The sequence below is a fragment of the Pleurodeles waltl genome, chromosome 3_1 (genome assembly GCF_031143425.1).
Source record: "Pleurodeles waltl isolate 20211129_DDA chromosome 3_1, aPleWal1.hap1.20221129, whole genome shotgun sequence".
Lineage (NCBI taxonomy): Eukaryota > Metazoa > Chordata > Amphibia > Caudata > Salamandridae > Pleurodeles > Pleurodeles waltl.
The window spans coordinates 869,337,172-869,360,054 of NC_090440.1; the positions used below are offsets into that span (position 1 = coordinate 869,337,172).

The following is a 22,883-nucleotide window of genomic DNA, read 5'->3' on the forward strand; positions in this document are numbered from 1 at the left end:
GAGGAGTGGGGTGCTGGGGAGCTTCCCAGATCCCCAGAAAGGATGCCACTAGACAGACTTTGCCTTCGTTTTGTGTCACCCCAACTCTTGAGCGCCGTCGCGGCTTCAGTAGCGGGGCTGCTGCGGGTCTGAGGCCCGGGGGTTCCCCGACACAAAGCGACAGAGCGTCGGATGCAGGGGCCGTCCTCTCCCGCCTCCCTAAACGCGCAAAGACGCGAATTAAGTGAAATTCCTCCCAAAAATATCACCTGGCTCAAACACTAAGGGGAAACGCGCAGCCTGACAACGCGCGTCTAGAAGGAAACCATGTTTCCTTCAGTTACATAGATAGTCGAACATGGCTGGCTTATGCGAGCTTACACGCGCATTTGTATAAAAGTGGGTTTATGTAGATGTATGTATGTGTATGTATACATACAGATAGGTATGCGTGTGCATATATACGCACATGTGCATTTACAGGCATGTGGTCTGGCACACAATTGCTATATGCGTGTCTATAAAGGTGTGCATATGTGTGATTAGCATACCACTTACCTCACCGTGGGACAGGGGTTGCATTCTATGAAAGAGGGACGCACAGCTGACTCACCCCGATCCGTTCGACTCCACCCTCGGCTTCTTTCATCAATCTGACAAGCGCTTTGGAGTAACCGAAAAACGCTACGTAGTGCTTTATAAAAAAAAAAATCAACAAATGTGTATAGGTACACGTATATGTAAGTTTGTGTGCCGTAAGTATTCTGTATGTAGATGTATGTGACTATATAGACACGTGTAAGTGTACTGTGTCTAAACACGCATGTCTGTGTGCAGATACATATTTCCATATTTGAATGTGGGTATGTATGAAAACCAACATGCACGTGTAAACATACATACCAGAACTGAATATCTTCGTGTGTTTATACATGCATGGTTTTGCATATGTGTAAATGTTTAAAGGGTTCTTCTCTTCATTGTGGACTTAAAGAGGTGCCAAGTGCCAATAAATAAAACCTTCCCTTGTGCCCCAACCCCTCCATACTACCCCCTCCCGCTGCTGTAGCCACCCCCAACAACCCCACTAACTCTAGTTCACAAAGGGCTGGAAGGCAGCCAGGCGTGCGCTGTCTCTTTAAGGCGCGCTACCGGCGCCTCCTGCGCGTGCCCGGCGCTATAAGTGGAGTGCATGGAGGTGGAGTGTCCTCAGAGGCAGGCGGGCTGTGGCACAGGCATCGTCGGTAGCCCTCGGAGCACAGGCAAGGTCTGCGAGGCTGACACCGTGAGCCCTGGAGCGACGACCCTCAGGCACTGCCCTCTGGCACTGAGAGCCCTGGCACCGAGAGCCCAGGAAACCCCCTGCCCCCGGCACTGACCCGTGGCACAGAAATCAATTGGAACAGAAATCCCTGGGCTTTAAATTCACCTCCCCAGCGACCCCCTGGCATTGATGTGCAGGAGTGAAGACCCCCGGGCACCGACAGACCCCCAGGAGCCCCTGTCCCCCCTTCCCCCACCCCCGGCACTGGAGCAGATTCTTCTGTAGTCTTGAGCTCCTGCCCCCCGTCCCCCACAGAGTACCCTGGGGCACTGAGCCCCCGCGTCAGCACTCCTGTCCCTGGCACTGAATACCCTCAGTACTAGCACTGACCGCCCCCTCCAGTGACCCTGGCCTAGCACTCAGCCTCTGCCCTGGAACCGCCCCGGCACTGAGCACCCACGGATCTGGCTTTCGACACTGCACGGACCGGGGCTTTGGGGGTCAGCACTGAGATTTTTCGCTGGTTTGGTGTATTTTTGTTTTTTTGCTTCTCCTGCCGGACCCGTCCTCCGCACAGATGCTGGTTCACACGTACTCCGCCATGGTGAGTAGGGGTAGGTTGTGGCGACGGCTCGGCAGTGCGCGCGTCTGTGGTGCTGGTGGCGGGGCCCTTCGCTCTCTTATAATGTGTGAAAGTACTTTTTGGGACTGATGGTTGGCCGGGAGTGGCCCAGCGCGGAGTGGTGCTGGGCTGCACCTCATCTCAGGTTGTGCGGGGATGGGACGCCTATTCCTGTTCTTGGGTAGTGCAGGGGCGCGTGCCCTTGATGTGGGGTGTCAGGCGATGCCCCTGTGCACCATAGCCCAAGGGAGGGGTGCAGGGAGAGACCCCCCAATACCACAGCACTGCCTGGAGGTCACAGCAGTCCGCCGCCGCCCCCCCCCCAACCACCACCACACACATGCAAATGACTGTCCTCCTGCACATACAAATGACTGACCTGCTGGGGTACCTGCCTGCCAGTCTCCAGAGATCCATGCAGCGATCTCCTTACCTTCCTATCGCTCTGGGCGTCTTTCCTCTCTCCCCATAAGTGCCTCTTCAGGTAACACTCCGCCTCAATCCGCTATGTGCACTGCTCCGTGTGCCCCGCTCGTTACTTTCCCCCAGCTCTAGCATGTGCCCCGTGCCTGCTCTGTCCTTGTGGTGCCCCGCGTGCACTCTGCGTGTGCCCTGAGCTGCCCGTGCCCCCGGTGCCCTCTCTGCGCCCTGGGGGGGCAGGCACGACTTGCCGGGGCTTTAAGGTGCACAGATGGTGACCTTTCACTGCTACATGCCGGTGACTGGTGGTTACCGGGGCGCGTGGGGGGGTCACCGTGTCATGCATATGCCTGCTCAACACTTCTTACACAGGTGCAGGGGGCAGTGAGCTCAGCGCTATACACGCGCGAGTGTGCAGGCGCTGGGGCTGGCGCAAGGCATGCACTTCCACTAGTGCCTGCGCACAATGTGGCTCTTTTGGCTCGGAGTACTCCGCATGCACGGCTTCAAATCAGCTGTTTCTGCCTGCAAGAGAAAGGTGTTTACACGGATTACTTATCTGTTAGTTTACCGCTGGTATTCTGGATCCGGTATTCCCGTGGACGCTTCCAGAGATCCCATGGGTGGGTATTTCTGTAGCTCCTGCGCTGAAGTGAAAGACGCTCGTGGATGAGGTGTGCAGGCGCGTGCCCCGGGTGGGTGTTTACAGGCGACAACGCTGTGGATTGGTGGTCCGGGGTGCGTCTGCAGACTGCTTGCGATGTAGAGGACACGCGTGCTTGTCACGCTAGCAGTGATTATTGCTGGCGCGTGACACACAACCTGCACACGGTGTCATTACCATGACAGAGCAGCGCCATGCGCGCGTTAACAGGCGCTTTGGCCGCGCTATTGTGCTGTGCATGTGTGTTTATGTATTAAGGCTGCCATTGTCTCTCCGTGTGTTTGCGGGCCATGTGAAGCACACTGGCGGCATATTCCAGTACAGACACGGATCGGTACTTGTGTGTAGAATAGCGGTGGCTGTTTGTGGATGGGTAGCAGATAAGTATGGACCCTGTAACGGAGATACCGACGGTCTATAGGTGCCTCTGTGGATGATGTGATAACCAGTGAGGACCCAGAGTGTGCGCGCGCGGGGAATACAAGATTTCACGCGCTACACACAAACCAAACACACGCACAGATACACATCACGCAAGTATACATGTCACGCACATGCACATCACACAAACAACACATACAACACAAACATCACACAACACATACAGTTCACAAACACACGCAAATCATCCACACGACACACGGCGTGTATGGAGGATGTTTTGATTATTGTTAATTTATAGGCGCGCATAGCGCATTGATCTGGCTGGATGTATGCCCTCGAGGCGCGGAGTAGTCACTCGCCCGCATACACAACAGAGAGTGTTTGTATTTTGGAAAAGTTAGGGTCGCGTTTATGGCACAATTACTTTGAATGCTGCAGATCGTGTGACACCCATGTACAATCACAGTAGCGTGACAATGTCTGAGACCCTTAAGGACAGGAATAAGTGTCGTTATTGATTATCTTTGCGGCTCTGGGTTGTTATAGATCACCTATATTTTCTGAATGTATTGCTGATACCCCGTGTGTACACGGGAGAATTAAACAAATACCGATGATCTACGACTGTCTAGGGATTATTGGTGGTCTTTACATCTCCTAGTTTATTGATCAACCCCCTTTACGATTGAGTATTGATGACCTGACACTTTATATATGGTATTATGGCCTGTCAGGAGTAGTTTATTGATGAGCATCTCATGCGAGTGATTATTAGTGTGTACCTACCTTATTTTATCGAACACCACCCCTCCCCCAATCACCGATTGTCGGTGATCTGTATCTACATTGGTTAATCGAAAGGCCCCTGATATGAGTGATTACTGATGATCCCCACCTACGCTAGTTTATCGATCAGCCCCTGGCACCAGTGACTGTCGGTGACCTATACCTGCGTTGGTCAATTGATAGGCCCCTGCTATGAATGACTGAATGTATTAATTATGATATAGTTATGTAAAGCCTTACATGATATGATAAAACAAAGTCACATTTTAAAACCGAAAGACTCAATACAAAAAATAAAAGTACTTGAAATATCTAAAGTGTTTTTAGTCCTGTGACTAAACAAACTTTTGTCTGGTACATTTTAAGTATCTGCCAGCACGCGGGGATATGCAGTTTTAAAATGCGTTCCTCCCATTGAAAGTGCAGCTGCCTTATACGGTTGTTCTGCAAGGTTGATTAACTTTGTTAGGCATGCCCTTACTTGAGCTGTATGTGCATTGGTTAATTGATAGGCCCCTGATATTACTGAATATTGATGTGTCCTTACTTTATCGATTAGCCCCTGGCACAAGTAATTTTTGGTAAACGATCAATCAATCAATCAATCATGGTATTTATAAAGCGCGCTATGTACCCGTCAGGGTTTCGAGGCGCTGAATTATGTCCCTGATGCGAGTGATTGTTGGTGAGCTGTACATGCATTGGGTAATCGATCAGCCTCTGATGCGAGTGAATGTTGGTGAGCTGTACGTGCATTGGGTAATCGATCAGCCCCTGATACGAGTAATTGACGGTGCATTGGTTAATCGATAGGCCCCTGATATTAAAGATTATTGATGTGTACTTACATTAGCTTATCGATCAGCCCCAGATGCGAGTGATTGCCAGTGATCTGTACCTGTCTTCGTGTCATGGGGCTCTGGGGAGTGTTACCTGCCTCTGACTGTCCTCTCCCCCCTCCAGGACCGCTCTGATGGACTGAACAGCTCTTCCTCCGGGAGTCGCCTGTCCCAGCTGTCCTCCCTGAACCAGGCGGGATACTCGTCGGCGCCCCCACTCTGCCACACCCCGGCTTCGGACTTCCAGCCGCCCTACTTCCCGCCCCCCTACCCGCAGCCCTCCCTGTCCTACTCCCAGAGCCAGGAGTCCGGCTACCCCCACCTCGGAGACCCCTACTCGGGCCTGGGGCCCCTGCACCAGCAGCAGCAGGCCTGGCACTCCCAGCGCGCCCGCCAGGAGGAGGGGGTCCTGCTCTCCCAGACCCACCGCGCCCTGGGCCTCGACCCCCGCCGGGACTACGGGGGCGTGCCCCGCCTGCTGCACGGCCTGGGGGACGGGGGCCACGGGCTGACGGACGGCCACCTGAGTCTGCACGGCCTGGGCCACCACAGCATCGAGGACATCCAGGTGAGTCTTGGCGCTGCGAGCCTCGCCTAGGCGCTACAGCAGCACAGAACGCGCTGAACCTCAGTTACCTTGTTCTCACGGAGCCGGCCTGTGCCTAGCGCTACCAGGCTCTTCTGTGCGCTACCAGTGCTTGAAGTAACCTCTATTTAAGATTACACTGCGCGTCCCTCCCACGTGCCTTTGAGCTGAGACTCCAGGAGCTCGCAGCCACATAGCGGAAGATGCCACAATACACGAATCTAGGGTACCCCTAAGCGCTCCCGGGCTCTGCATTTGTACAGACAAGATAGCACTTGCGAAGATCACACAAGTCCGCAAAGAGCCAGGAATCTGACTGCCGGGCGGATTGAATTATTCACCCTCGGCTTCCTCAGACTGACCTCCCATTCCAGAAGTGGAGGCAATTAACCTGCCCCTTTCACCCACCCTAGTTGTGGTACGTATACAATGTTTTGCAGCCTGAGCTCACACAGCCTAAACCCGGTGAAAGCACGCGGTCCCGAGAAGCAAAAATGTATTAATATTTCCTCCTAGAACAAGCGCATCAAAAGCCATATCATATGAATCTTATGCACTATAGCGCGTTGCAATGTGAAACAATATACTTTAATATGCTCCCCCGCAATAGTAACCCTTCAACAGGATGTTTAACGCGACAATAACAGTTAATCGCCTTAATAAATAGGAACAAATCATAAATTGCACGCTGAGGTGATATCAATATGTGATAACAAGCCCAGGCCCAGCCCGGTCGCTACTGGCATTTAATCCTGATAGCCCACATGTTGGTAAAACACAGCCAAGGCGGAGCGACCGTCGCACTTGTCGCGACCATAATTACACGTAATCCTGCGAGCTATCGTGATAAACTGGCCCTTAGGGCCGGACCACAAATCAAAACGATAACAATACCTCGTTGTGCTCTTAACTTTTACCTGCAACAAATGTGCGTTTTCTTTCTAAATAGAATTCAAATATTAAATGTTCTCTTTGGCAGTGGTCTTACATTTGTGTAGGACGAAGCATCCAGCGGCAAATTGAATTTCTAAATATTTTTTAAAAAATGTTCATTTTTTGTGTTTAGATCTGAAAGACAAGTGATGATTTATGTATGTTTAACATATTTTTTTAATCTCCTTAATCTTCGCCGGAATATGCTTGCTTAAAGCCTTTTATTAAGAAAAAAACACTTTCACTTTATCTATAGGTTTAAGAGCCTGTGCGTGCTTGTCATTATGTTTTAGTACAATTATTTACATTTTTTTGCACGGGGGTCTTATTCATACTGGCCCTTAGAAAATGAAACATAAACTCAAAAGGAAACAAACGTCCGAGAAATGGAAGCGATTGACATTTTTAAAATAAACTGGAAGACCCAAACTAATTACCGATTGTTCAACAACGTTGGCGTGCTTTAATTAAATTAAATGAAACGCGCCATCATTAGCTGCAATTACAATTCCGAAAAAAAACATTGTGCGACTACGATATAAACGTGCAGTTCATGTCAGATGCATATAATCACACTCATTTGATATTTTTGTACGAAGTTGGTTTCGTTGCCGCTTGAATAATAGTCTAATATTTACATTTTATTATTTTGATTATTTCACAATCAATGCACACCGGAATATAATTAAAATACTTTAACTAAAATAACCATTGAAGCAGGACTGGGCAGCTCCAAAGAAGGAATATTCCCCATAAAACCGATTTTACGTCACGTCTTTTCCAGACCTACACGTCCAGTAGTGACTTCGTTATTTTACAGAAGAGGCGAGGGAACGCGCTGCAGGGTCTTAGGAAATGCCCTTTTTATTTCAGACATATTTTATTAGGAGAATATTGCCGCAGATGCACACGGTAGCAATAATAATATTGTTCCCCAAACACGTAGCCTCTGTAAATATGACTTTCCATTTTATTCCCCGTTGTGGAGATTGTCCGTAATTCAAATTGTGGGTTCCGGGCAGAATTTGTGAATATCTCTTACTGTTAATTTTTGTACTACTTCTTTTTTTTTCGTTGTAAAATGTAAATCGTAGCAACAGATACACGAACAATATTTTCTGAATAAATGTTCTTCTTGGCGTGTTTGTGCGCGTTTCTGAATGCTAGAATGTGTGTACGCTTGCACGCAAGAACTAGTACAAATGTGTGCTCTAAACATTTCTCTAGCTTTAGTGTGTGCGTGCTGTATAAAGGTTTTGTGGGTGGCTGTGTGTTTGTGTATACGTTTCTTTGCATGTGTGCGTGTTTAAGCGTATGCCTGCGCGATGTGCATGCTGTGTCCGTATTCTCGTATGTGCGATTCGAATGGATTTGTTCTCGGTATTTCCTAGATGTGTGGTTCTATTGGAGTGCGTTGTCTGCTTCATTTGTTTGTGCTTTATGGGCTTAAGTTTTCTATTGTCGTCTGAGGTGTGTTTGGAACCATGTCACCGCCCTAGGGGGAGGTGGGGTGGACGTTCTCGTCTTTGCCATGGCTGTAGGGGCAGTGGGCCTGTTTCCCTACCCCACCCCCCCCACACACACACATCTGTCACGCTAGTTTGTAACACAACTCACGAGCTCCATGCGTATCTCCGCAGCTCGCTCCAACGCGGTTGTTAAACAGCTACCAGGTACAAAAAGCTAACAGACAAAAAATCCGCATACTGCTACCTACCAAACACAAATGTTACCTCACAAACAGGGCTACGGGACGCTCCCTGCACGGCCACCCAGCAAATTACCGCTTCACAGACAAACTGCACGTATTACCACATTACTCAAACACTCCACAAATCACCACACAGGTGTTCCACACATTAGTACGCCACAAAACACTCCACGAATCACCACACAAACACTGCACCCAAAGGGGCACCACACAAACACTCAACGAATTACCGCACAGTAGTGCGCCACACAAATCACCAGACATACATTCCACACATTACTACGCCACGCAAACTCTCCACCAGCACACAAACACACACATATATATATATATATATATATATATACAGAAGCACAGCAACTACAGTCCTGACAACAGAGCAGTGGCACAACAGCTAAAACCAGAGCATATCGGGCACTATAATCAGAGAACCTGGAGTGGGAGGGTAGTTGTAGCCGGTGAATCCAGAACATAGCGTCTTGACTCAGAGCACCCTGAGGAGAAACAGAGGCAGGGCTGAGCACTTGTGCCAAACTGCAGAGTGCAGACCACACAGATCAGAACGCTTAAAAAGACAGCTAGAACTATACCACAGTGCAGAGGAGGAGTGTCTAGACACGACTTAGGAAAAGGACACATCAAACCTATTGTAGTTCAGAAAGGCCTTAAAATCGTGGCCCTTTCCTAAATAAACTGAAGACTCGGATAGTACTTATTGCACCTTTCTAGTCGTATTATTCGGTCTTCTCCGGTAATCATATAGCACCAGGATACCAGTTTGATGGCAGTGTGCTCTGTAAATGATATAACTAAATAAATGACGAAATAACTAAATAAAGCAAGCCACCTGGGTCTTGAGCAGCAGAGCCAGCACAGACTCAGAGTACCTAGAAACACGGCTTGAAGAGAATCTGATCTACATCCATGGATCAGGGCACACAGAACCACAGCAAACAGGAAAACTAGAGCCAATAATAGCGCAAGATCAGGGCGCCTTACAGTCAGAGCACACATGGCACATAGAACCAATAATAAAATAAGATCAGGGCGCCTAGACCTCGAGAGCAACGCATTTTGAATTAGAGGAATTAGAGCCAGGATGCAGGGCTTTTATAAACATAGCTCCTCTGACAACTAGAACAAGCGGCACTAGACCTCCTCCAGAGGAGTCACACAGAGGATCTAGAGGCCGAGCAAAATATACAGGGAGTGCAGAATTATTAGGCAAATGAGTATTTTGACCACATCATCCTCTTTATGCATGTTGTCTTACTCCAAGCTGTATAGGCTCGAAAGCCTACTACCAATTAAGCATATTAGGTGATGTGCATCTCTGTAATGAGAAGGGGTGTGGTCTAATGACATCAACACCCTATATCAGGTGTGCATAATTATTAGGCAACTTCCTTTCCTTTGGCAAAATGGGTCAAAAGAAGGACTTGACAGGCTCAGAAAAGTCAAAAATAGTGAGATATCTTGCAGAGGGATGCAGCACTCTTAAAATTGCAAAGCTTCTGAAGCGTGATCATCGAACAATCAAGCGTTTCATTCAAAATAGTCAACAGGGTCGCAAGAAGCGTGTGGAAAAACCAAGGCGCAAAATAACGGCCCATGAACTGAGAAAAGTCAAGCGTGCAGCTGCCACGATGCCACTTGCCACCAGTTTGGCCATATTTCAGAGCTGCAACATCACTGGAGTGCCCAAAAGCACAAGGTGTGCAATACTCAGAGACATGGCCAAGGTAAGAAAGGCTGAAAGACGACCACCACTGAACAAGACACACAAGCTGAAACGTCAAGACTGGGCCAAGAAATATCTCAAGACTGATTTTTCTAAGGTTTTATGGACTGATGAAATGAGAGTGAGTCTTGATGGGCCAGATGGATGGGCCCGTGGCTGGATTGGTAAAGGGCAGAGAGCTCCAGTCCGACTCAGACGCCAGCAAGGTGGAGGTGGAGTACTGGTTTGGGCTGGTATCATCAAAGATGAGCTTGTGGGGCCTTTTCGGGTTGAGGATGGAGTCAAGCTCAACTCCCAGTCCTACTGCCAGTTCCTGGAAGACACCTTCTTCAAGCAGTGGTACAGGAAGAAGTCTGCATCCTTCAAGAAAAACATGATTTTCATGCAGGACAATGCTCCATCACACGCGTCCAAGTACTCCACAGCGTGGCTGGCAAGAAAGGGTATAAAAGAAGGAAATCTAATGACATGGCCTCCTTGTTCACCTGATCTGAACCCCATTGAGAACCTGTGGTCCATCATCAAATGTGAGATTTACAAGGAGGGAAAACAGTACACCTCTCTGAACAGTGTCTGGGAGGCTGTGGTTGCTGCTGCACGCAATGTTGATGGTGAACAGATCAAAACACTGACAGAATCCATGGATGGCAGGCTTTTGAGTGTCCTTGCAAAGAAAGTTGGCTATATTGGTCACTGATTTGTTTTTGTTTTGTTTTTGAATGTCAGAAATGTATATTTGTGAATGTTGAGATGTTATATTGGTTTCACTGGTAATAATAAATAATTGAAATGGGTATATATTTTTTTTTGTTAAGTTGCCTAATAATTATGCACAGTAATAGTCACCTGCACACACAGATATCCCCCTAACATAGCTAAAACTAAAAACAAACTAAAAACTACTTCCAAAAATATTCAGCTTTGATATTAATGAGTTTTTTGGGTTCATTGAGAACATGGTTGTTGTTCAATAATAAAATTAATCCTCAAAAATACAACTTGCCTAATAATTCTGCACTCCCTGTACATTTAGTGCCTCTCAACCTTATCGTGTGTGACCTGTTTTCTGTGGCCGTGCCTCTGCGTGCGCAGTAACTTTTTGTATTTTACTTTTCTGCATGTTTGTATCATTTTAAGTTTCTTTTGTATAGACGCCTATGTTTATGCACCTGCGCGATGTATGACTGTGACTGAAAGTGTGTGTTTTTCGGTGCCTGTTAGTGTGCTTCTGGTTGTGTGTACTCGCCGCAGCCCCCATCCTGTTTGCTCCCCACGCCCTGTTCTAAAGCTCCTTTCTCCCTGCTGCCCCTGCAGGTGGTGGAGGACAGCTCGGGGATGAGCCTTCTGGATCAGTCTGTCATCAAGAAAGGTAAGGGCGTGCAGTGCTGTACGTGACCCCTATGTTCTGTGCGTGACCCCGCCGTGCCGCGCGTGACCCCGCTGTGCTACGTGTCTACCTCCCCGCTGGCGCTGTGCGTGTGACCCCGCCAGGCTTGTGCTGTATCTGACCCCGCTGTACGCCACCCCGTCAGTGGCGTGCTGCTCGTGACGCCCCCGGCGCTGTTACGTATGCTACTGTGTCAATGCTGCATTGTCATCGACCCTATTAGTGCTGTGGTACATGTGACTTTTCACTGCTGCGCTATATGTGACCCCCAAAACATTGACGTGCCGTGTGACCCGAACAAAACTGTCACTTCGTGTCTGTGATCCCCATTGCTGTGCTTATACGTAACCCCAGGAATTAACATTCTCTGTATGTCTCTCGCCAATACTATGTTGTTTTTGGTATATGTGACCTCGCTGGTTCTGTGCTATATATGACCTCAGGAGAGCAGTGTTGTCCTTTACTTGAACTGACCAGTGCTGACACATACACTCCACCACCGCCGCCAGTCTCTCACCTCGTTTAGCATAGGTCACCTCTTGGACTAGAGATTATGGGCGCGACCCCTAGGACACAAAGCCCCTTATCTGCACCTAGGAAACCGAATGCCCCTTTGAAGTGGCCAGTATGGACTCTAGGCACGAGCATTTCACCATTGTGAGGAGAGCAATGTTTCTATCTGTGCTTGAGATACAATGTCAGGGCCTAACTGGCTTCTCTGAACGCAGCTTATATATCTGTATATGTGTATAGCGCACACAAAACCTACACGCACTTGTGATGTATCTGCATAAATGCACGAGTGCGGAGGTCGCTAGATAATGTCTGTAAGTCTGAGGGACTTCGATAGCACACATTTAGGTGGGAAAAAACAAAGCACTCTTCAGGCTGGGAGTCTAATCACCATGTGTACAGGTCTCCACGTTTTTGTATCTCAAGCAGACCTTGGTCCAGATTTTTTAAATTTTGGCAGTAAGAGGAATTCTTCTTCTTAAATCCATGCACTTGCATAATTGCTCTCTCAAATTGGCAGTATTTCTTCACGAGTGCTAATATTTAATCACAAGGGCCGATATTGCTTTGTAAATGCCAGTATTTCCTACTATAATTAATGTTGCAACCGATGCTCTGTAAGGGACTCTCATGCCAGTAGTTCTTCGCAAATGACAATATTTCCTCTCAAATGCCAACATCTTCCCTACAAGTGCAAATATTTCCTTGCAAATGCCAGTATTTTCCTTACAAGTGCCAATATTTTCTTGCAAATGCTAATATTTCCCTGTGAGTGTGAATTTAGCTTCAAAACGGTTGGGCTATTTTGTCTCCTCTGTTTACTTTCAAACAGTTTTCTTCGTGACTTTAAAAAACTGTTTGAATGTTTGTGGCCTTTTTTCTCTCTAAAATGGGGCATGAGTTATGATTTTAGTGTAAAAAGCCACATACAGAAAGTTTTGTAGAACTATAGGCAGTGCTTGAAGTGTGTGTGCTTGTGTGTGTGTGTTTGGGTTGGGATTCATTGAGGAACAATGTTTCTAATCTTTTTTCATTTTACAAAAACGTTTCCAATACTTTGTGTTAAAATAAGCAAGGGTTCAATTAATACCGACCATGAGGTACCTCCGATTGGAAGGGAGGGGTTCTCTTGTACTGGGAAGACAAGGGAGAGGCAGACAAAGAAAGAAGTAACTAGTGTACCTGCTATATGAAATAAACCTACACATATGCAATTGGCTAATCAGGAAATCTAAAGATTGCGTAAATAAAACTAGTATATAGCCTTAATGGAGTAATTCCAGGCTTCATGATGACAAAGAGTTTTTTTTTAGATGTAATGCATGGGTGCTACCAGCCGTGTCCTGGAGTGTGTTTTTCTAACAAAAACGTATAAAAACATTTGCACTAGATGCATTTTGGTGTGTTTTACTCAAAGTATATATTTTGAAAGGACTTGTTTTATCTTAAACAGTAAATTTCTTTGCACATATTGCAACCTATCTTATATCATGTGCGATGCCATTTCAAAATAATGACTTACCTATTGACAGTGCTTTCAGTTGCAGGCTGGAACCTCTTATCACTAAAAATGCATATGTCACTATTCCCCCACTACGTTAAGAAGGATTCAGTTCTTTGACCTTCTGGTTACACACCAGACATCTGCAATGATCATGTTAACCAATTTAACTTTTATAATGTAAAAGAGTGGATTCCCACCCATTACTTTAACATGTGTTTATTTTTAATTTAAGGTATTTAGATTATATTTTGCACATATTTACCTGAAGGTGAAAGGCCAACAAAATAGTTGCAGAACACTTTATTATTTTTAGCCATGTATCTGGCCCTTCTCCACACTTTCTGACTCTGCCCTCATTGCACTGAGGATCACAGTTATCATACTTTTTTGCACTTCAACCACTGACTATGGCTAGTATTTGTAGTCTTCAATAAGTTTTCAGGACAACAAATTAATGACTTTACAGGCCCCTGGTAAGGTTCATTCACTTCGATTTCAGCCGCAGAGACAAGAGAGAGGAAACAATGGTGCATGTTGAATACACCAACATAAAAAGGGCTTTTTCATAAGTAAGTGTCCTGAGAGTTGCATCACTTTAACAACTGTATAAACATAGTGGCAGAAACAATGGGGTAAGGAAGGAGAGACGAATGCGTAATAAGTGATTGAGACATAGAAACAGCGTAACATCAGCGCTCAGCACCGCTTCTGGCCTGTCTGAATAAGTGTAGGTGAAGGAAGGGGAATGATGTCTTATAGACAGTACAACTGCATTCCAAGGAAAGAACAGCAGCTTTGGGGTGTTTGCTGTATAGAGAGAGAAATACAAACATAGAGGCCCTGATTACGAATTGTTCAGTATATTCTGACCTATGTGTACACCACTGTTTACGCACGAGTCAGTATTACCACTTGGTAGGTATTTAATGCATCTGATAATTATCAGATGTGTTAAATACCTCAACCTATGTTAAATTTCTGCAGGTCAAACCAGACGAAATTTAACTGGGGAAAAGCATATAGTTACTCTATCATGTGCATTTTGGTGCATTCAGCACAACATTCTGCATGTAATTCTCCACCAACTCATAACAGGTGTTATTTATCGTACCCGATAAATACCATACCCTGTGGTATCATTATTAGGTGTGATAAAAACACATTATCTTTTAATCAGGGCCACAGTATCTGCCACACCACATTGTTTTTCCATGTAAAACACAAGATTGTATTTTTGAAGGTCGAAGTATGTTTTTTATGTACCCATTACCAGTATACTTTGCATGGGCAGTGACATGTGCAGCCTGTAGTAGGTTCATATTTAGACCCTAAATCAATTTAAGGGGCACCCCTGCTTGTGTGATTGATATAAGACAACATACATATATAGTGTCCTTAACATTGGCCAAGGTCCCCTCACCTTTATATGAAAGCCGTTATTATGTACAGCGGTGTGTAGTGTGGACTTTCTGGATGGTGTACATTTGTGGACAAAATGATAAAATGTTTTTAAGTGTACATCTTTACGAAAGTTTCAATGCAAGGGCATGGTGGTGAGATAAGGCATTGGGCAGAGGTTTGTGGAAGATATTTCTGCCTGGGAAGAGGTGAAACTAGTAGTCTAGCCCACATGAACAAAGGATGAGCACACAAGTTGAGTGGCGTCTGTTAATTTAATCTTTAATTGCAGTCTGATAGTGGCTACAGTTTTGGTCTGATTCCGTCATTATCACTATGTTTTTTGAATGATTATTTCCCCGAATACTAATGCTGAAAGAGCCACATGTTATTCCCCACCAATTCCTAATAGGGTGTATATCACTAATGAGTACAAGAAGATCATATTTCCACTTTTAAATCTACAACCTCATAATTTACATGGAGAAAAATATGGTGTAGCAAATATTGTGGCCCTGATTTTATATATATATATATATATATATATATATATATATATATATATATACTGAAAATCGTACCTAGAGGAACAATAACGTTTCAACACTTCAGAAGTATTTAAATTAACCATATAAGGGACCTAGGCAACATTAATTTGGCACCCATATCCCTATACACAGTGGCATGCCTGTGCATAGGGCGTGGCAGGTTTTGGTGACAAAGTACGATGAACTGCTGATAAGAAAAAGTTACTTCGTTAACGTAACAGGTGAATTTTAAGACTTTTGACAATTTGCAACCTTACTGCAGAGAAGGATGCAATTTCATCCTTTAATGGTCATATACAGGAACTTATTCTTTCTGCTTTCAGAATCTGGCTAAATTCGGTTGAGATGTTTTTGATTTATGAATAAGCAATCAAGTCATATTCGTGATTTATCTAAGAAAAACTGAATAGGACATTTGAGGTACCAACCCCACACAACGTTTGTTCCTGGAAAATTTAACATAGATTAATTGAATGATTTTCAATTATATATTGATTAACAATTATACTGGTAATCAAGACATTATCGAGAGATGTAATAATAACAGCGCTAATCGTATTGTTAATAAGGTTTTGAATTTAAAATGTAGTAGTCTGTTGCTTATTGTTATTACTTATGGAATAATAATATTGATTATATATCATAAGTTGCAGTACTTGTGTAATATGTTTCTCTTCAGTTCTTGTTTATTCAATTTTGTTTTCCCTGTACTCGAGACTTTTTTCTACCCACATGTTCTGAAACGTTCTGTTTATTTGTTCTCTAGCCCACTGGATAGTCACACGGCTATCATTAATTACATTTTTTACATTCAGATTATGCAAAAATATTTCACCAAAATGCACGCCCTTGGAAAAGTAGTCAGTCCTGAAACAAAGTCAAAATGTGGGCAGTCTAGGTTTTCTCCAAATTTACACTGTTCTCACTGGGAGAAATATGTGTTATTTTATTTTTATTTTTTTAAACTCAGGAAAATTCATGCCACCCCGTAGTGAGCCAGAAATTATAGAGGACTCTAGGGATATTTTTTATATGGGGCTTCGAAAACGAATCCAAGATGTACCTAGAAAGACAGTCTTATGTATGTGACTATTAACAACTGTGCAACACACGCCTGCATATGTTTAACTTTCTTTGCGTTAAGAAATACACAAAACATTTTGAAAGACTATCATCCTCCAACAGATGTGACGGAGAGTTAAAGTGAAAAACTTTTAGATGGGTGATACTATTTTGAGTAAAATTGATAAGTTCAGGTTGCCTAATCCGTATTATTGCTATTATTATTGTTATTTTATTTCTTATTCTTATCATTACTGTCATATCTTAAGCTAAATAAAATAACCATGCTCTCAGTCAGGCCAGAAAATGTAGACTCATTAAACAGTAATCTCTATTAATTTATTTATGTCATTATTTTAAATATTTTGTTACTTTACTTCCTAGTTTATAGAGAATTTTTTTTTTAATTTCGTTTTTCAAAATCAGGTGTTTTGTGGAGATTTTTCCAAAAGATTCCCTTTTTGACGTTGATATTACAGAAATGTTTTGTTGCTTTTCCTTCAAAACCACTGCTCTGTTTCATGAAAAAAAAATAACGAACAGGATGGACGATTTTTCTTTCACTTAATTTTTAACATGCCAATTGGTCACTTTAACACTTTCCAGAAGTTTATAAGCATTATTGTGTGCTTTATAACAACAGAACTTTATTTCATACATCTAAATAAATTTCAATGTGTTTTGTGCATCCCACTTTGCTTTACGCCACATGTAGCCAGTGGGCTAACCACCAGTAGGATATAAACCTATCTATGCACGCTTATAACTTTCCACAACAGCACATTGCACACATTTCTCAAACACTGGTTTTCTGAACCCAGTGAAGGTTCCTTTCCCCGTAAGCCTTTGAAAGAGGCCCTCCCAATCATCTTGCGCCAGTGACGTGCCTGCATCAGGCCTGGGGACATCCTGTATGTGGGAACCATATTTTAGGGAGTCTTGGGCATTAAATATTTCAGGAGGGAGCTGACGTTTTGCCATTTAAGTTATGCATGATGCATTGTAAACAATGGATGCCATACTTCAGCTGTTGCTTTTCTTTTTCAATGTTGACCTAACGCCTAATATAATCCATGCATTTGTTCACCAGGCCCTGTTGGGAAGCCGGAGGGGGCAATTGTATTGATTTATGTACAGCTTTAAAACACATGAAGTATTTATGCAAATACATCTCTGAATGTATCTGCCGGAGTATGAACTGAACAGCAAAATCCTTTATTAGTGTTTTCTCTTTTTTCACATTAAAGTCATTACTTTCTCAGGCATAAAATCTGTAGCTAGGAGAATACAAGTTTTTACATTCAGCAGTTGCAGGTCCATACCTACTCTTTAAAAAAAAGGTTTTATAAACAGACGTAATTAATATCCGCAAAACAAAAATAGGTCCTCTCTCCTTTTCTACTAAAAGGTTGTGAAGTAACAAACATCAATTTATCACAATCATACCTTCTCGTTTAAGTCCTCTTTGTTGCAGTTGTTTAGTTGTGTGCTACTAAAGTGCGTTGTAAATTGAGTAAAACTTCTGTATGACACACTAAAGCTATTCTGTCCCCAAAAAACTATCTCATAAACCTACAGACGTATTTGATTTACATAAAACCCTTTATCAGCTCAGGGGTCTCAAAATTAGCTCTTAACCTCATAGTGCAGAGATGGATTTACTGTGACGAGAGTGCCTAGAAGTGGTTGGGCCCTTTGGAAGTTCTGCACAAGCTTGAACCTTCATTTAAAGCCTCCTTGTACTTCTATTGGTGCTTGAAAGTGGAAATACTTAATGAAGAGAGGGAGTCCACTAAATGATAGACAGGCAGGTGGAATTAAAAGTGTACTTCCAAAGTTTTTTTGAACTTAGAATTAAATGTAACATCTAGGCAAAGCAGTTACTTATCAGAGGCAGCACACATGCTCTGTTCTATGCAGGCGGGAACCCTGCAGGGTTAAACCTCCTATAATGAATATAAAATGATATTGCTTTCCATGCCAGAAGGGGGGGTCTAATGTTAGTTTACACATTAGAAACAACAAGATGAATATTTTGATGATAGGGAGAGTAAGGTTGATGTGTTTAAGGGGTAACTGACAAAAGTAGCATTCGGAAAAGAGTATAATAAAATAAGAATTCTTTTTTTATTTAGCTGTTAATACAATTTTTGACATTTCTAAACACTTAATAGGAGGAGTTTCTACTAATCGCTGTATTCAATTTGTCAACCTTGAAAGGATTAAAGGCTGTTGTCACTTTGCCCAGGTATCATTGGTGAACGCTTACCTCATGCCCCATCTTGGCATGACTGAAGAATGTCTTATGGTATATATAGCTGCTTCTTATAAAGTGTTAGCTATCGTTGTAAATAGCCCCCTGGCACTGACAATGCTCGCATATATGTAACACATCATGGAAAAATGCAGTGTTGAAGACTGAACAGGAAACGGGGGTGTGGTAGTTTGTGGAGGTTAATGCATTTTTGGAGGTAGAGCATGGTGTGGGAGGGTGCCAGTCGGTGACTGATGAAGGCAGAGTGTGTGGTGAGCTATTCCATTCTTGTTGTTGGCGCTTCACTTTTGTTCAAGTTCTGCATCTTTAGGGGAGATTACAATAGAGTCAAAGCAAAGAGTAAAAGGGTTTTACTATGCAAAATGCCCATATTTCAACAGGGCGAGCACAGAAATTGTGAAAAAATGTAAGTCTTTGTATTGTGAAAGGTTTAACAATTTACTAGAATGTTTTGAAATATTTTGGGTATTCAGCTTGCTTTTAAGAACCATAAGCAAGTGCACTTTCAGGTATCTTAAATGTACCAGTACGAGGGAGCCAGAAGTGTTCTTTGTAGTTGTGAATCTCCCACCAGAAGAACTTCTGCTAGGTCCATTAGGGCTGTAATAAGGTGGGCAGGCTTTTGCGTTTTTAAAACATGAATCCGTGACATTTGCTTTATTACAGACTACTAGAACACGTGAATATATATATAGTTTAAGCGCCTGTGCCTAGGAGAAATAATTCCCCAAGAGAACTGCACCACCAGCAAGACATATTTCAGAAAACTCTGCTGCATCAGACTGGTTTAAGTCCATAAATAGAAACTCAAATCTCTCCTTAAAGCTCTTTCTACAGTGCCAACTCAAAATTGAAATGCTCAAACAAAATCACTAGAAAATGCTTTTACTCGCTTGTAATGCAAGCGATTAAAGTCGTGACATGAGCTGTTTTTCTTCATTTAACAGTAAATAATAAAAAAACAAATACACCTCGTAAGACCACTTCAACATAATAGCATAAAGCATACCTGTATCTCTCTTAACAAAATAATTTTGTTGTAAAACCTATTAACACAGATCCCCCCCCCCCCCCCCCCCCCCCACAAGTGTCTGAAAGCCTTCAATAAATGACCATCTTAGAATTTGGTGAAAGAGTGCATTTCCAAGCCTTTGAGGATTTGAAATTGAATTTTTGATGGCAAGCATTCTGAGTGATATGATTAAAAGTTGTCCCAGGCTTAAGCTATTCCTAAAACTGTCTTGGGACAGGGGAACCCATTGTAAATCAGAAGCATCTTTTGTGGCTGCGTACGATCGTAAACATTTCTTAAGCCAGGAACAATCCTTCATAAACCAGGCCCACGCTCTTTAGGCTACAGTCCTTCCTTTAGGGCAATATACAGGAAAATACCCTCCTTGAAAGGAAAATAACTCTTCATGGTTATTTTTTTTATTTCCTTTGTTTTTTGCTGCCATTTATCAGAACTCTATATTAACCACTAAACCGGATAAAAAGTGGATATTTCCTTCAGTGTTACGTATATAACATTTAGCGAGAAACTAACAGGACCAATGGAATGTTGCGGATTGTACAACACTCTTTGCACAGTAAGGGTGCATCTGAAAACCTCCCCCACTCTCCATGACTTCCACCACCCCATTCTGCAGAGAAGGCCTACACTGCAAACATATGTAACCACAATACAGATGGTTCGGCCAGCATCAAGTAAAATCTGGGCAGCAGGGTAATGCCCAAAGAAAGAAGGCGGGCCTAGTTCAGATGTAGCAAGGCAGGGAGAGCGATCACTGATCCCTGGGAAGAAACACCTTCAAACGTCGGCTACCAGCACGATTAAGCCCCCCTTCGCTTAAGTGATTGAACTCAAAGCATGGTCAGCCGTCAGCACCCAGGGGAAGAGAGGTGGTGTCAGTCAGTGGCCTGACGAAAAGAAGCCAATCCCTGATATTGTCATCTTGGATGGGGTGCTGCAATCTGATCGGCCAAGCAGTATGCTTTCTATACGGGCAATGACTATTGTCAGAGCCTCATCAGTAGTGACTCTGGCTGCTAGTTCCCTTTCGCAGCAGCAGTTTCAAATGGACTTTCTTCCTGACCCTGTACTAGTGAGTGGCCCTAAGTATTGCATTTTCCCATTTTCTCTCATTTCTTTGCCTGGCATTAAGGTTTCTCCTCTGTCAGCATCACTGTTGCTGCTTGAAGAGTAGATCTGGTGCATAGAAGCTGCAGGCTTGAAGAACTTTGTTGCTGTGTGAGATTTGCTTTTTTTGAGTGGGGTGGCAGTCACTCCTTGGGTTAGGGTGCACAGTAATAAACTTTGAGCTCGTTATAGCACGTCAATAATCGCTGTTAACGCCCTACATACTGGAATGGGCCATGCCATTTGGATTTGACATATAATGAGTAGATGGGAAAATTAATATCTGTTACTGTCGCAATCGCAGGCAACAGTATTTAATTATCATTTGACCAGTAGGGCAAACAGGCGAAGTTATGAGGAAAGGAGGCAATATCAGTTGGTCACATGATGTTCTAATTCTTGTGCCCAGGGGGTGTGAATGCTCCTGCCCAGAGTTTCCTATCTTTGTATTCCTCTCTGTCTCTTGCTGCCTTTCTCACTCTATCACAATCAGTCTGCCTCTTTACTTTCTCCCACTCTGTCTCTACCTCTCTCTTCTTTCTCTGCCTCTCGTCATGTTATCTGGCTTCCTTTCTGTGCCTGTTTCCATTTATCTCCCCATGTCTGTCTCTCCCCCTTTCTATCCACCACGCCCTCGTATCAACCAGAACTAGATCTTCGGGGCGGGAGTTGTCCTAAAGGTGGAAGGACCTCTTAGTTCACACCAGAGCCGCCTCCTCTCTTCTTGAATTTGCAAGAAGCTGAAGACCTGGCTAATAAACTAACTACCCTGCCCTAGTCAAGGGTAGACACACACCTGCTCCACGCCAGGATAGCATCGCCGGCGACAGTGCGCTTTACTAGTTATGTAGCTTAACGCAACATACTTAGGGGAACATAACGCAACGCAGTGCAGCACAACACATCACATAACATCCCTCCTTTAAGGCTACTGTACAAAGAACTGCCTGGAATGGTGTGTATTCCTTTGCATTTCCTTCAACCTTCATTTTCTTTCTTTGGTCTTGGCTGAGAGCAGCAGCCTTCTAAGTAAGAAGAAGGCAGAATTAAGGGCGAGCACCGAGCAGCAAGCAGGCAAACAAAACTCTTCCCCTCCTCTCTTCAAGCTGTTTGATGCCCTTGAATATGCATCTCATTTTCCGGCCTATAATCTCTTTTTTTAACTGTGAAACTCGTTTGCTCATCTCTAACAGCGACACTAAAAGACGTTTGACCCATAAATATCGACTTTAACAAAGTGGAAACAATTTCTTTGGAGACATCTCATAATGTTCTCATTTGTTCCATGCCTGTAACAAACCGTATGCCCGAGCCCCATCCTTAGCACAGCTCAAGGATGTCAAATCCCAATAAACCGTTCATAGCGACATTATTGCATCATTTGTAACTAGGCAGATTTATTCGGCTGCTGGAGAACTTCCATAAATATTTAAATCTTGCCCTCAGCTCTTCAGTGTTTACTACAACAGAAGCGAGCCCATATTTTTGAATACATTTGTTTGTAAGAGATTATGTGGCAAACCACCGAGACCCAGGCATGTGTGTTTCACACATGTATGCAACTGGACCTATTTTCAAATGTAAATAAGGACAATTGGCTTGTCTCGAGCAGGGAAACATCTGCTTTCACCTCATCCAGTCAGTACCACACGAGCCTGATGAACACGGATTGATGAACACGGATTAGTCTCTTCGCAGTTGAATGCCAGGGAGGTCATGATGGCCCTAACTCAGTGGTACTCATCTGATCAACCTTGGAAGAATGGGCTGTGTTGGCCCTGCTAGGATGTGATCCTTTGCCCCTTAGGTTACTCACAGATCGCTCACGTGTGCACTCAACTCGCTGAGCTATATTACTAGCTAATGACATGAGGTGTTTCTATAATTTCAGTTGTGCTTTTAGCCTTTATATCCATATTTATTGCAGCACTTCGGGTGGCATTTTCTGCAAGCCGGTTCTTTGGGTTTTCTTGTATGCAGCAGTATACTGTTGCATATGTGTACATTTCATTCTGTGTGTTTTGCTTCTTTCTAAGTGGAGTGGGTATGTCCTGACACAGTAAGGGAAGGATCTACGCCTGGAGACTCAAACTACATGTTACTGGTTGGGCTGAAACACGTAGATGG

The 22,883-nt window shown here is 44.1% G+C and overlaps 1 protein-coding gene across 1 annotated transcript in view; it reads left to right on the forward strand.

The window, feature by feature from the left end:
• Positions 1-1,190: 1,190 nt before the first annotated feature.
• Positions 1,191-22,883, forward strand: part of TFAP2E (transcription factor AP-2 epsilon) — an 84,932-nt gene continuing 63,239 nt past the window's right edge. The window contains exons 1-3 of the mRNA XM_069223817.1: positions 1,191-1,847; positions 5,083-5,526; positions 11,244-11,298. Of these exons, the coding sequence (XP_069079918.1) occupies positions 1,821-1,847; positions 5,083-5,526; positions 11,244-11,298 (526 nt within the window). The 5' untranslated portion in view covers positions 1,191-1,820. The remainder of the gene's footprint in view (positions 1,848-5,082; positions 5,527-11,243; positions 11,299-22,883) is intronic.